Genomic DNA, 14,619 nt, shown 5'->3' with positions numbered 1-14,619 from the left:
AATTCAAAGAAATGTAAATTGTAAGGCTATACCTAAATGGTGCCAAACTTCTATATTCTTGCTTCATAATGCTCCATATATCTTTGTCTAGGTTTTCAAGTCTTCATGTCTAGAGATTATTGCAATAACTTTTTTTTTTTTTTTTTGGTGAGGCAATTGGGGTTAAGTGACTTGCCCAGGGTCACACAGCTAGTAAGTGTTAAGTGTCTGAGGTCGGATTTGAACTCAGGTACTCCTGACTCCAGGGCTGATGCTCTATCCACTGCGCCACCTAGCTGACCCTGCAATAACTTCTTAATTATTTTATCTCCCTCCAATTTCTTTCTACTCCAATTAATTCTGTACTTAACTGCTAAATTAGTTTCCCTAAAGCCTCTTTAATCACATCATTCCCATATTCAAAAACTTTTTCTGGCTATTTATCACCCCTAGGATCACATCCAAACTAGAATTCAAGCTCTTCCATAGTTTGATTTTGATACTCCCTTCTGTGTTCCTTTCCCATGACTTTTCACTTGAATGGTTTTCTTCAGTCAGTTTGGTCTCTTCAGTATTTCTTGAATACATTATGAAGATGACTACTTTCATACTTTTGCTCACATTGTTCTCTCTAAGAACAACTTCTTTCTGCCTTTTACCCATGCAAATTCTAAATCATCCTTCCAGGACTAGCTCAACTGCAACCTCCTCAATGAAGTCTAACTTAAGTGCTCATCTATCTAGACCACTCCCTTCTCTGCACTCCTATATCAATTAGTGTCTATACCACACTATTTACTATTCAGCTATAAGTGCTTTTATTGATTTATACATATAAATACTATGTCCCCAACTATAACATAAGCTCCTTAAACACAAAGAAAATGTATTTGCCTCCCACAATGCCTAGGTCACTACTTTACCAGTCCTCAAATCCCCATTGATTGATCATATACTAAAGAGAAGTATAAATAAAACAAAGGAAATTAATCAAAACCAGAAGTGTTGACAACAAACACAAGTGAGGAATGAAGACCCAAAGGAAGCATTAAGACTGAACTGAACTCCAGGGAGCTGTTAACCACCAGCATTCTAGAGGGGAGCTAGCCCCTCAGTCTTCTTGACTCTACAACTATTACTCCCTGTACTGTACTACATTACCTCTTGATACTGCAATTAATGTTATTTTGAAAAATAAAAAGGTTGAGAAGGACAAGTTTACATGAGTATGCCCCCAAATGTCAGGAAGGGACAGCAAGGTGTAAATGCATTTATACCATTGGAAAAATAAGACTTTATAAGCGGATAGTTTTCATAGCCATCAATTTGAATAAATGAGCATTTAAAAGAACCCCAACCTTCCAAGATACTAGTCTTTTACTTTTATTGACAGACTGTAAGAAGGCAAGCCAAGTTTGAGTGTGGATCATAACTTAATACAATGGGAATTGTCAAATAACCCAAAGGTACCTGGATTTTAGTATGAAGAATGCAAGTGTACCTAGATTTTAATAAAGCATTTAAAAATCTCTATATTACATCTGGGGGATAAGATGGAGTAATGTGGGCTAAATAACAATGTTGTGAAGTCAGAACTGATCGAAAAGCTGAACCCCAAGTTCTTATGAATGATTTAAGATGAAAAGGCAGAAAGGCTCCAATAAAAAGTTCCAAGGATTTATATACTTGTTCCTATGCTCTTTAAAAATTCTTATGATTTGGATGTAGGTGTAGGTGTTATTTTTATCAAATATGCAGATAATACAAAGGAAGGAGAGAACACTAGTACTCTGAACAATAAAGCCAGAAATCTAAAAGATCTATACAGTGTAGAACACTAAGATGGTACTTTAGAAATTATCTAGTCTAAATGATATGATGAAATTTACTAGGGAAAATGTAAAGCCTAGATAGGTACTTGCTTAGAGGCAAGCATCACAAATGTCAACCAGGCCAAAATAAGCACAGAAGGCAACTTTAATTGGGGGTGGGGAGCACTGGACTCTAGGAGAGACATTATTCTCAGTGCAGCAGACCCATGGACAGAGAGCACAGGATACCACAAGGCTGCTACTGGGGAGGCTGCCCAAACTTTCTCTCCCCAAGGAAGCAGGCCATCTGGTAGCTTCTTATTTTAACTAATAATTCTCAATAACTAGGCCAGTTTTTTTCTTATTTGGCATGAAAAAAGGCTGATTTACCAGGGTGGGTTGCTGGGGCAAAGGGATGGTGGCATAGTAACCCTTATGCAAAGAGATGCTTTGGGAGAGAGGGTTGAAAGAAGACTTGAAGTCACCTCTCTCCAAAAGAAACAAAACCCCATCAGAGTATATAGAGTTGGGAGGGACCTTAATAGCCATGTAGCATAACTCCATTTTACAGAGGAAGAAAATTAGGTCCCAGAGAGAGTAAGTGATTCAACCAAGGTCACAGAGGAAGCCTTATTAAACTCTACTGAAATTAAGGCTGAGATGAGGTGAAGTTAAATGGAGCCCAAATTCCTTAACCCGGGATAGCATTAGAAGTGATCTTTGAGACCATCTTTCCAACTTTTTTCTTTTGCAAAGTGGAAAACATAAGCCAAGAGTTAGTATCAAGCAAGGACTAGAACTCATGTTTTCTGACTTCCAGTCTAGCAGTTTTTTCAGCCTGTTTGTTGAAATTTGGGGAAAGGTATGGATAAACAGGAGTTCATTGTCTCACAAAGACTTAAGGGCTTTAACAGATTGCAGGCTCAGTAACAATTTTTAAACTTCTATCAGTTATAAGGTTCTGTTCTATGTGCTAGCTATACAAAAATAAAAAAGAATGCCCTTCTTGCCTTCAGAGAGTTTACCACATACAGATAAGATAATTTGATCAAAAAGTGAGAACTAACAATGGAGGTGATCCAGAAGGGCTTTCTACACTAGATGACATTTGCTCTGAGGCAGGAAAGAACTCAGGAGGGAGTGAATCTCTGGAATGGTGGACCACCTCTGCAAAGGCATAAGAGATAGGAGATGGAAGGCCAAGTTCAGGGAATAGCCAATAGGGCAGTTGGCTAGAATATAGAGTCAATACAGGGGAGGAGTATTAAATAGTTGGGAGAATACTGTGGGGTCATTTACAGGTATGATACATATAACATTTAACGTTCTAGGCCATTTTTTGGATGGCTTTCTTCAATAATCAATTCTCTTTATACAAAAGGTAGATGTGAAGATGAAAAATATCTTTTTTATTTTTGTTATTTGGGTGGAAATCAAAAAGGAATTATGTCAATAAAGAAGTGCGATTCTAAAAAAAAAAAGGTAGGGACAGGATTGGTAAATGTTTTAAATGCCAGACTGGGAAGTCTGTTTAAGTGCCAGGCTAAGGAGAATTACTTAGCGAGGTAATAGATTTTTAAACAGGAGAATAATAGTCAGACTTGTGTCTTTGGAGTCATGAGTGAAATATGGCAGCTAAAAATTCTGATGAGATTCTAAGCTGCATTAAGACAGGCATAGTTTACAAAAGGGAAGTGATAGCCCTCCTTTGCCATGCTCATGAAAGACTAGATTTGGAATACTGGACATTGATAAGCTGGAAAGTGTCCTAAAGAGGGCAACTAGGATAGTAAAAGTTCTCAGGATTATGCCACATGAGAAGCACAGCTCTCCCCAGAATTGCTTCCCTCTTGTCTGACCGCTTGTTTCAGTTTCCTTTGCTGAATCATCACAAATCTTCTACCCTTTAAGTAGGAGTGTTCCTTTGAAGGATATGGCCTAGGATAGCTTCTCTTATTTTTATGCTTTCTCCTTTGGTAATATCTGCTGTCACAGATTCAATTATCATCTTTATGCAGATAGTTCTTAAACATATATTATATTTATGTACATAAACACATATTACATATCACACACACATATGAGGAGAGCAATTTGGCCATAGATGCACCATGACAAGGGGCCTCTATCTGCAGTGTTTTTAAGTACCTCCTTGAAACTTGTCAAAGCTTTGGAATGGTATGCATTGACCTCATGATAGATACCAGAGAAACAAGAGATGAAAATCATTTATTTGCCTTAGTCTACATATCAAGAAGACCCAGGTAATTCCCAATAAGGGGAAGCAAGATTATTGGGGAAAAGATTCTGAGCTAAGGGGGTGTTTTTTGTGCCAGCTGCAGATAGCTATGGGCCTAAGAAAAGAGCTGAAATGTGCTCACTGGTCCCAGACATGGTGAGTTTAATAAAAGAGTGATAAGAAGACACTCCAACAGCAGAAGACAACTCCAGTAGATGGCAGCAGCTGGCAGCAGCTGACAGCAGCTATGCAAGGAAGCACTGAGAGAGGGAGTGAGCAGAATCTGGAATCTTCAGAGGTAGCAAGGGGTCCCTGGTTGATGGGAAATCAATTTGTGAAAGAAAGGGGCTAAGCCTAAAGGCAATCCTGTCTAGAGAGAGACATAACCCCCAGTATTTTGGGGGGTGGGGGATCTTCCCCCATTGTTCAATTTTCTAGTCTGTCCACTAGCTTTATGGTTCCTAGTTAGTATACTAGAAAGAATATTGGATATAGTTAAGCCATATCCAAATAACAATGATTGCCTTGAACTGGGAGGCAGGGAAGTGGGAGGTAATGTCTCTCTCACCTATCTTCCTATACATATACATATACATATACATATACATATACATATACATATACATATACATATACACATACACATATACATATACATACACAGAGTAGACAGCTAGAAATATACTATACATCTTTGCATACATACACATTTTGTGTGTGTGCATTCGTGTGTGCATGTGTACGTGTACGTGCATGCATGCATGCGTGTGTGTGTGTGTGTGTGTGTGTGTGTGTGTGTATGCAGTATTCGTGGGCATTTGACTCAGATTTCTGGGCCTGGTTATTCTAGTATCTTCATCCAGTGGGATAGAAAACCAAACAATTATGAAAGCTATACAATCATGTCTGGTTGAATCTGGTTTATCTGAGTTTGGTTCAGGTACCTTTCTTCAAAGAGAAATAACTAGGTGGGCTGAGAAGGGAGAAGATATCAACTTGCCTTAAAAATTGTTTGATGTGTCTTTATCCTTTATTGAAAATGAGACTGTAAGCTCTCAAATGGAAAGGACTTTTTTGCTTCTCTTGTATCCCAACATGCAGCACAAATCTAGACACACAGTAGATTGTCAATAAATTCTTTATGACTGATTAAGTCACCAACAATCTTCGCCTTACTTACCCTGTAATAACAATTTCTGGAAATGTTTGTGCCCCAATGTTCCAGGTCCCTCCACTGACTGGCCATTCCTAAACAGAATAATCAGAAATCATACATGAACACATTAAGTTAGATGTCTGAATGTATTAAAACAGGTTTTTTTTTTTAAATACCTGTTATTTTAAAAAAAACAACCTTATTCCAATATGCACATACAAGAAGTAAATAGCTACACAATGCTTTGTGAAGGCTTTAATTACCTCATAGAACAAATACCACCAAAATTTTCATTAAAATTTAATTTTTCTTAACATCATTTCTTTAAAAAAATAAGCAGAGGACAGCTAGCTGGCGCAGTGGATAAAGCACTGGCCTTGGATTCAGGAGTACCTGAGTTCAAATCCAGCCTCAGACACTTGACAGTTACCAGCTGTGTGACCCTGGGCAAGTCACTTAACCCTCATTGCTCTTCCAAAAAAAAATAAGCAAAACACAACCAGAAACAAGTCTGAAGAGAAGAAAAAAATACTTATTTGGAGAGACTGATGTACAGGGAACTCCTCAATCCAATTTAGATTTTTGAATTATATGTATTGAAATGGAAACAAGGTGGGGGGGCAGAGGCAGGTAGGTGGCACAGTGGATAAAGCACAGGCCCTGGATTCAGGAGGACCTGAGTTCAAATCTGGCCTCAGACACTTAACACTTACTAGCTGCATGACCCTGGGCAAGTCACTTAACCCCAATTGCATCACAAAAAAGAAATGGAAACAAGGGCAGGAGACAAGATAACTATCATAGTATGGATGGTACTGTAAGAATAGTAGCACAAGTGTTAAAGTTAAAAATGAGCTGTGACTGTGAGGAAAGCTAAGATCAACAATAACTAAAAGTTGTTCCTGTTTTTATTTTAAGTTATATTGAGGAAAAGATATGGATCAAAACATTGCATAAAACCACACTCAGTGTAGATGGAATTAAGACAATGGACAAAAGAGTAGAAGGATTATAATTTTACTTCTATTTTGTTTGCCAGAGAGAATGCCTTTTGGACAACAAAAGAGGAAACCTAACACAAAAGGTTAACAAGTTCAGATTCAAGAAGAGTAAGGAGGTAGTAATTACCTTAAGTACCCTCAATTCAGGCTTATGTGATTGCTAAACCACTGTTAGGGGCATTTAAAGACCATGGAGAAAAAGAGAAGCACCATATAACTAGAAAAGGGCAAATGTTGCCTTGATTTTCAAAAAAAAAGGGCAAAGTATAGTTTGCAAATGTCAACCCATGAACTTGACTTTGTCTTCTGAGAAAAGTCTAAAATGGACCATTAAAGAGATGGCTAGTAAATATATAGCAAGGCAAGAGGTGATTACAGAGAGCCATCAAAGCTTCATCTAAAACAGACTAATCTTACTTCCTTTTTTTTTTTTTTTTTGAGAAGATTACTAAACCGTAAGCTTGGAGGAATGTTGTAGCTATAGTTTACCTAGAACTCAGTAAAGTATTTTATAAAATACCTCTTACTATTCTTTTCTTTTTCTTTCTTCCTTCCTTTTTTTTTTTTTTTTGCAGGGCAATGGGGGTTAAGTGACTTGCCCAGGGTCACACAGCTAGTACGTGTTCAGTGTCTGAGACTGAAATTGAAATCATGTCCTCCTGAATCCAGTGCCAGTGTTTTTATCCACTGTGCCACCTAGCTGCCCCACCTCATACTATTCTTAAAGGAAAAATAGAGTAGTAAGGACTAGAAGAAAATACATTTAGATGGATTTAGAGACTAGAGCTCAGGAGAGAAGGCTGGGTGTATCTGACACTCATCACAGAGATGATAATGAAAGTCATGGGAGTTGATGAACTTGCCAGAGGAGATCATCTGGAGCAAAAAGAGAAGAGGGCACAGAACAGAGCCTTAGGGGACACCTACTGTTAGTATGACATACATGAAGATGAAGCAAAAGAAATTAAGAAGGAATAGTCAGGAAGGTAGGAGGAAGACCAAGAGAGAAAAAAGTAACTAGGATGAAAAGATGATCAATATTGTCAAATGCCAAAGAGATAACATGGTATATAAGGATTGAGAAAAGGCTATTACATTTGACAATTAAGAAATTATTAAGAGTAGCCATGAAGTTAAAGGGGAGTATTTCCCCCTGAGCTGATTATTTCTCCATGTGTTGGTTTCAGAGTCCTACAGGTACTACTGAAAGACAAGCACATGATAGAGAGTGCTCTACATAAATTGCTTCCTATACAAACCATGTCTCTTTGTCTCCTGTTCAGTAGGTTAGTCTTTGATAGTGCATGACATAAATTCTACTCATAGGTTTCTAAAACTGTTTGGTACTTTTGATCTTTTTTTCTTTGCAGGGCAATGAGGGTTAAGTGACTTGCTCAGGGTCACACAGCTACATGTCAAGTGTCTTAGGCTGGATTTGAACTCAGGCCCTCCTGAATCCAGGGCCGATGCTTTATCCACTGTGCCACCTAGCAGCCCCTATGTTTAATACTTTTAATCTCAAGATTACTCATGGCAAGTCCTAGAGTCATTCAAGACCCATGCCTCTGGAATCCAACTGATTTTAGAATTGCTCCTGCCATTTAGATCATGTTGGTCTGAATGAAAATGGTCCCAAAAGACATGTTCTGACAGGAGACACTTCAGCAGGCTTACTCTAGACTGATATTCACTCTGCTTACCCTTATGGATGATTCATGGGTTGTTGTATATCCCCGGCTTTCCAACTGGTCAGTAGCGGCACCCAAGAGTCTAACTTGAACATTTGTTGCAGTCCTCCCTCTGTCATCTCAGTCTGGTAACATCTCTCCTTTACTCAACATCTTTCAATGATTTCCTAGTACCTACCTAATAAATTTCAACCTCTTGATCCTGACATTCAAGATACTCTACAATTTGATTTCGTCGTATCATGTTACTTCCTTTGTTGTATTTTATGCTCTAGTCAAACCACACTGCTTGAAGTCCCACAAACCCTGACATTGTACTTCCATGACTTTTTTTTGCTCCCTGTACCTGGAATGTTCTCCCCTCAACTCCTTTTCCCAATCCCATCTTTTAAACTCCTATTGCATTCCTTAAAATTCACTCCAAATGTCAGCTACTTCATAAAGTTGGCCCTCGTCTTACCAGTCAATAATGATCTCTTTCTCCTTAAAGAGTGCATAGTCACTGATGCAAAGTGAAGTGAACATGCAGCAACAATGCATGATGATCAACTAAGATTGACTTAGCTCTTCTCAGTAATACAATGATCTAAGACAAGTCCAAAAGACTCATGATGGAAAATGCCATCCACATTGAAAGAAAGAACAAATGGAGTCTCAATACAGATCAGATCATGCTATTTTCACTTTCTTTGTGCGTGTGTGTGTGTGTTCTTCCCCGCTTTTGTTCTGTTTCTCCTTTCACAACACGACTAAGATGGAAATATGTTTTATGTGATTGCACATATATAACAGCAAATGGCTTACTATCTTAGGGAGGTGATAGGGAAGGGAGAAAATATGGAACTCAAAATTTTATACATGAATGTTAAAAATTGTCTTTGCATGTAATTAGAAAAATAAAATACTATTTAAAAGGGATAAAAGTTTACATAGCACTTTGTTTACACCTCTCCTAGGCCTTTATGTGTTATTTTGTATGTTAGTTCTTTATGTATATCAACTTCATGAGAGACTATGTCTTTTCTAAATTCTGTACCTCTCCCACCCGTTAGCATAAAAGTTCACACAATAAGCATTTGATAAATCCTTAATAGTCTCACTTAGGAGATTCTATAGGCCAACTATTATCATTAGAAATAAAGTAGTACTTCATATTGAAACTCTCAATATGCTATTATACTTCACAAAATTTAAGAAACACATAAGGCAATAAAATATGTATATAAATAAAATAAAAATTGTCCTTTGTAAGTCTCTTTTACCTTATTGCTGTATCCTTGCTTTTTATGCTTAACTCCTATCGAATAGAGTACTAGAATCAAATCCGGAGGACAGTCAGCAAAATAGGCTGTGCAGGTAACTGGTGATTCATGAATGTCCATGGGATAAGGATTTTCAAAGATCGGAAAACTAATAGATGAAGACAATATATTAGTTCCATTATGACATGATGAAAAAACACCCAGAAAGTTCTTTCTTGGTTGCTCCTTTTTTCCCATTTTATATTATCTTATTTTTAATAATTTTATATCATTCCAATTTCTGAATAAATCCCTATTGCTCCCCAACCTGCTAAACCATCCTTCGTAAAAGATTTTTTTAAAAGAGGAAAAGCACAATTAAGCAAAATCAAACAGCATATCAGTAGTGACCAAAAAATTTTTCTAAATTATAAATTCCAATTTGAGTTCTATAAAGCATGTATTTTATTATCAATAGTTGTTTCTTTAGAAAGGAAATCTTTACAACAACACAACATATGGGTAGAATTCTGTTTTAATATATATGACAAAATAAAAAAAAATGCGTGTGTATGTGTGTGTGTGTGATTATATATGTGTGTGTGTGTGTGTGTGTGATTATATGCTTCTACTTATGAGGCTATTTCCACATCTCAACCAATGTTCCATATTAACATTGCTTTTCTAGAGTTGACACAATGAATTGTATTTAACAGTCTTATATAAAAGATATTATCACAAGCTTTTTATCTTAGCAGTTAATTTGTTAAATGTACTGTGTTAATATGAACAGTGACTTTAATACCTCTGAAATGTGAAATGTTCTTGGTAAACCTTACATATTTTTCAAAATGTTTTATTCTTTGCATAACCACAAAAACATACTCAGAAGCAAGCAGGTTGCTTGCAAACATAATGTATATGAAACATTTTCCTTGATTAAAGAAAAAGTTAAATGATATACTATTTCCTCTTTTATTTTGATGATTTTTTGATGATGTTTTAATACAATAGCAAACTGGTTGTCTTAGGTTTATTAAAATGGTATTTTACCTACATTATTAAACATTCTCATACTTAGTATAGTGAGTTAGCCTACAGGACATTGATTTCACACTGTTGGTCTTATTGTAGCAACCTTAAAAGGATGTAATCTTTGTTTTAATTGCTGGATAACCATTTAAATAAAATAATCCTATATGCTTTCAGTAGTAAATTTACTTTATAGCCCTTCAAAGATGAAAAAAAAGTCCCATGATTCTACTTTCATCCCGATAACAAAATCTGGAATAAGATAATTTTGGAGCTTCCTAATTTTAGCCAGATTCATGTCCTTTATATAAAGTGACTAAAAGGACCTTCTGGAAATTTTGGCATTGTCAGGATATATTTTCAGCATTCACAAATGTTTTCAAAAGCAGTGGAATCCCAAGGGATATCTTTATGTGCTACCTTGCTTCTGGAAATGCTTGGCCTGGAAAAGAGAAGCTTTGGGAGAGGGAGGAGGTGGGGAATGATAAGTGTCTTTAAATATAAAAAGAGTTGTCATCTGGAAGAAAAAGTACATTTATCCCGCATCACTCCAGTGGGTGGAACCAGCATCAATAGATGGAAGCTATAGGGAAATAAATTTTGCCTCAATAAAAAGAACTTTTGAACAATTGGAGCAATTTGACAATGGAATGGGTTTCTTTTCAAGTTAGAGGAGTCCCTTGTCACTAGAAGTGTCTTGTTTAAAGAAAGCTTATATGATTCCACGTCAGGGATGTTATAGAGGGATATATTGCATTGGACTGATTAAATGATTATGGACTCCCTTTTTGTTGTTGTATAATGATTCTGTGGTCTAAAAAGTAAATGTAATTCAGGGAAGAGAAATTTCAATTGGTTGTAAGGTACTATTTTATATATATATTCTAGCTTGGTCGCTTACTACCTGCATGGTCTCAGGGAAGATAATTAAACTACCTGAGTCTGACATTTAACTATACAAGTAGTAGAATGGACTACCTGACCTTTAAGGTCCCTTCCAGCTCTAATCTTATGATATATGTCCAGATTGGTTTAATTATTCATTTGCATGACGGCAAGACCTGAACTGTTTGAGGTCTCTTGCAATGCTATCATTTTATAAAATACTTTGTCTATAGTAAGGCTTTGAAACAGAAGCAACATAAAAAAGATTTATGTACACTAAAGACATGCCCATGCTATTTACAGATAACACTTGGGTGAAGAGACCCTATGACTGTATGCATTAAAAAATGTTAAGTTTTATTTGCTCATATTTGCCAATGTCATTTAGGCAATGAATAAGGGTAATCTATTTATTTTGTTGTTATTATTATAAAAATTCCTACTTGCCCACTATTTGATTTCTCGTAGGTTTACTGATTTCCCAGAGGTAGCATGGTGTAGTAGAAAGACCAGCACTGGAGTCAGGAGGACCTGGGTTCAAGTCTCTGACAAATATTAGTTGTATGATCATGGGCCACTTAATTTTTTCAGTGACCTCTTCTAAGTCAACATTTTATAGACATGTTGCTAAGGGCCATCAGTTTCTACATTGCAATTTCCCTAAATGATGAAATCATAGGCTCAGTGCCCTTCTCTCCACTCTTCCTCCATTAGCCCTACCATAATTTCTTTCAGATTATAGTTCTATAGACTCGTATCAATTTCTATGGCTCTGCTACATAACCAACAACCCCTAAAGTCTCACAAGACCAGAAGGTATGAGAAAACAGAAAAAGAATGAAATGTGCAGGCCCTACTCTCAAGGAGCTTGCACTCTAACAAAGGTACGAAATACACATATGAAAATGATCAAAGAATTTCAAGAGACATTTAAATATCTTAAGTATAAATAAAGAAGCATAAATAAGTTTGCAAATAAAGTAGTGCTGGGGGAGGGGGGATGCGGAAGGCTTCTTGCAGGAATTAAATTTTGAACAGGGTTTTAAAGCAAAGGAGGAAAATAAAATGGAACCAGCAGAAGCATATCCCAAATGGGAACAGTATCATATGGAGAGACAGAGATGGAAATGGAAAAGTTGTATTTAGTGGATAACAAACATGGCTGGACAAACTCTTTGTTGAGAAGGAGATTAAAAGGATACAACGATGGTAAGTGGATTGCTTTAAAGATGAAACAGGAGATTTGGTTTAATGTAAATAATCAGAAGGACGATGACATAATGACAATATTTGAGGTGTGTTCTAGCATTTGAGGGGGAGGGGAACGAGGAATCACTGAAAAGAGAAATGACCACTAGAATATTGGACGTATGCAGATAAAAAGTGATGAACATCTAGGATAGGTTGATGGCTTAAAAATGTAAATGAGAGGTACATTCAAGAGACTCTGGCAAGAAAGAACTGGCAGCACCTAGTAAGTGATTTGGTATAGGGGGTACTTAAGCATATGGTGTTATGGAAAATGGTCCCAGGTGAATTGGGTAGGAAAAGAATAACATCATTGAAATTGGGAAAGGGTGATTATTTGGAGGGGAAATATGATAAGCCAGCTCTTGAAAGTTATATTTCAGCTGTTATGCCATTAAAAGATAGCAATCCTTTAGATCTGAAAACATGAGAAAAAGCAGAAGGTTATGATAATTGCTTGAGAATTGTATTTGTAATTTAAGTCTCTACACATGGTAGCTGAAAACATGTGGATGGATAAATTTTCTGAACAAGTGAATATAGGGGGTTAATATAATGGCTTTTTGATGATGTTAATAGGTAATTAGATTACAGAGGGGGAGTTTGCAAAAGAAGCACAGAAAAATCAGTTTGAGAAAATGAGGAAAATCAGAAGAGCATAATGGAAAGCAATCGAAGAAAGCATATTAAGAAAAAAGGCATAAGTCATTGATATGAAGAAAAAAAATATGAATATCCATTTTTAAAAGGGGGATAAATCTAGAATTGGGGGAAATTGAGCTGAGATAGTTATATCTATCACTATACCAACACATATATTGCTGTTCTGGCTTAAACTTATGAAGACAAAACTTCATTGAAGACGTGCTACAAATTAGCACACAGGAGAGCTCAGATTGGATTCTTCACAACAGGTAAGGATTTAGATTCACATGTGATCTTCTGGAAACTAGTATATAAGAGAATAGACCTGTACTACACTATAGTGCAGGGTATAGAGATTCCTAAGTTTCAAATCTACTGCCACTTAAAATGAAAATATGTGGTAGGGAGAGTATTTGTCAATTTGAAGTTCACCACTATTGATACAAAGAATAGGGGAAGTGCTAGACCTCTGACATCAACACATTCATCTATTTTGAGTCCATTAGTGCCTACAATGGAAATACCTGGAGGAAAAAAAGCTTCTGTCTGGCCCTACAAGCTCCATCTCCTCCTCATTGTCAATTTGTCTACTTAAAGATATAATGCATAGTATAATACCTTTATCAGTGTATACATTAATTTTTCTGTCATCAGATCAATTAGAGAAGGGCATCTCTAATAAAATGTATGCAGTGACAGAGGCATGGTTTATATCCTATGTTGTGAATCTTCAAATGAAATCCTTTCTCTACATCTTTGAGGTCATCTTTTAGCTGCCTCTCTAGCTAGTTAAAGGCTCCTCAAAAATACTGGAGGTTTTCATTTCCAAACAATTTTGACCTATTTTTAATAGTTTGAGTAAAACATATTCATGAAAAGCTTATTTAATATCAAAAGAAAGATGAATCTTGTCAAAGTCTACTTTAAATATAAATTATAATGAAAATCAAGTTAGAAGTAATCTGAACATTTGGAACTTACTTGCTTTGTGTCAGGTCAACTACAATGAGATCTTTCTCCAGAAGCACTGCTACAGCATAAGGTTCTTGAAATTCTAAAAATAAATACACAAGCAAAGAAAAGCAGCAAGCTTTCATATTAGGTATTTTTTATTGTTACCACTAAAGTTCCAGTCCCTTAATATAGTTTGAATAAATGTCATTCACATTAAAGTCAGAATGATGACTCAAGGTTAAAGGAAAATTTGGACAGCATAATTTCTTCTTTAAATTGGTTTGTCATACTGGGGATTAAGGTTGCCACTGTGAATAAGAAGGCATTTTGAGGGGGGCTTCACAGTTCATGGTTGCAGATTTCTCAATAACCATTGGGTGGTGTTAGAGCTGAACCACCAGTAACATAAAAATGTGAGATAATCATGGCCTGTATTCCCATCTTACCTTCCTCTGAGTATTTGGACTTGTGCCATGCCAAGAATGGAGTAAAATGAGAACTGTCCTGTTTGTATGAAAGGTGATATGTCCACTTGGCTGAGATTGTCACTGCTAACTTTCATGATACTACATTCAACTTAATTCACTAGGATTCAACAGTATTTTCTGACTACTTAGTACCGCTTAATATGTACAGCTCAGATGATTTGTGAAAGTTTAGAATGCTAAATTTGTTCTTTTACATCTGTAAAAGTAGCCTGAAGCATGCAAAAGCCTCTGTTTTATAATGTACATTATTAT

At 36.3% G+C, this 14,619-nt stretch overlaps 1 protein-coding gene across 1 annotated transcript in view; it reads right to left on the bottom strand.

Annotated features, from left to right (window-relative positions):
* Nucleotides 1-14,619, bottom strand: part of STXBP5L (syntaxin binding protein 5L) — a 421,799-nt gene that overhangs the window by 147,203 nt on the left and 259,977 nt on the right. The window contains 3 exon segments of the mRNA XM_043992879.1: nucleotides 5,210-5,277; nucleotides 9,137-9,284; nucleotides 13,907-13,979. Coding sequence (XP_043848814.1) covers nucleotides 5,210-5,277; nucleotides 9,137-9,284; nucleotides 13,907-13,979 — 289 coding nt within the window.

The sequence above is a fragment of the Dromiciops gliroides genome, chromosome 3 (genome assembly GCF_019393635.1).
Source record: "Dromiciops gliroides isolate mDroGli1 chromosome 3, mDroGli1.pri, whole genome shotgun sequence".
NCBI lineage: Eukaryota > Metazoa > Chordata > Mammalia > Microbiotheria > Microbiotheriidae > Dromiciops > Dromiciops gliroides.
This window is presented reverse-complemented; position numbering and strand designations above follow the sequence as displayed.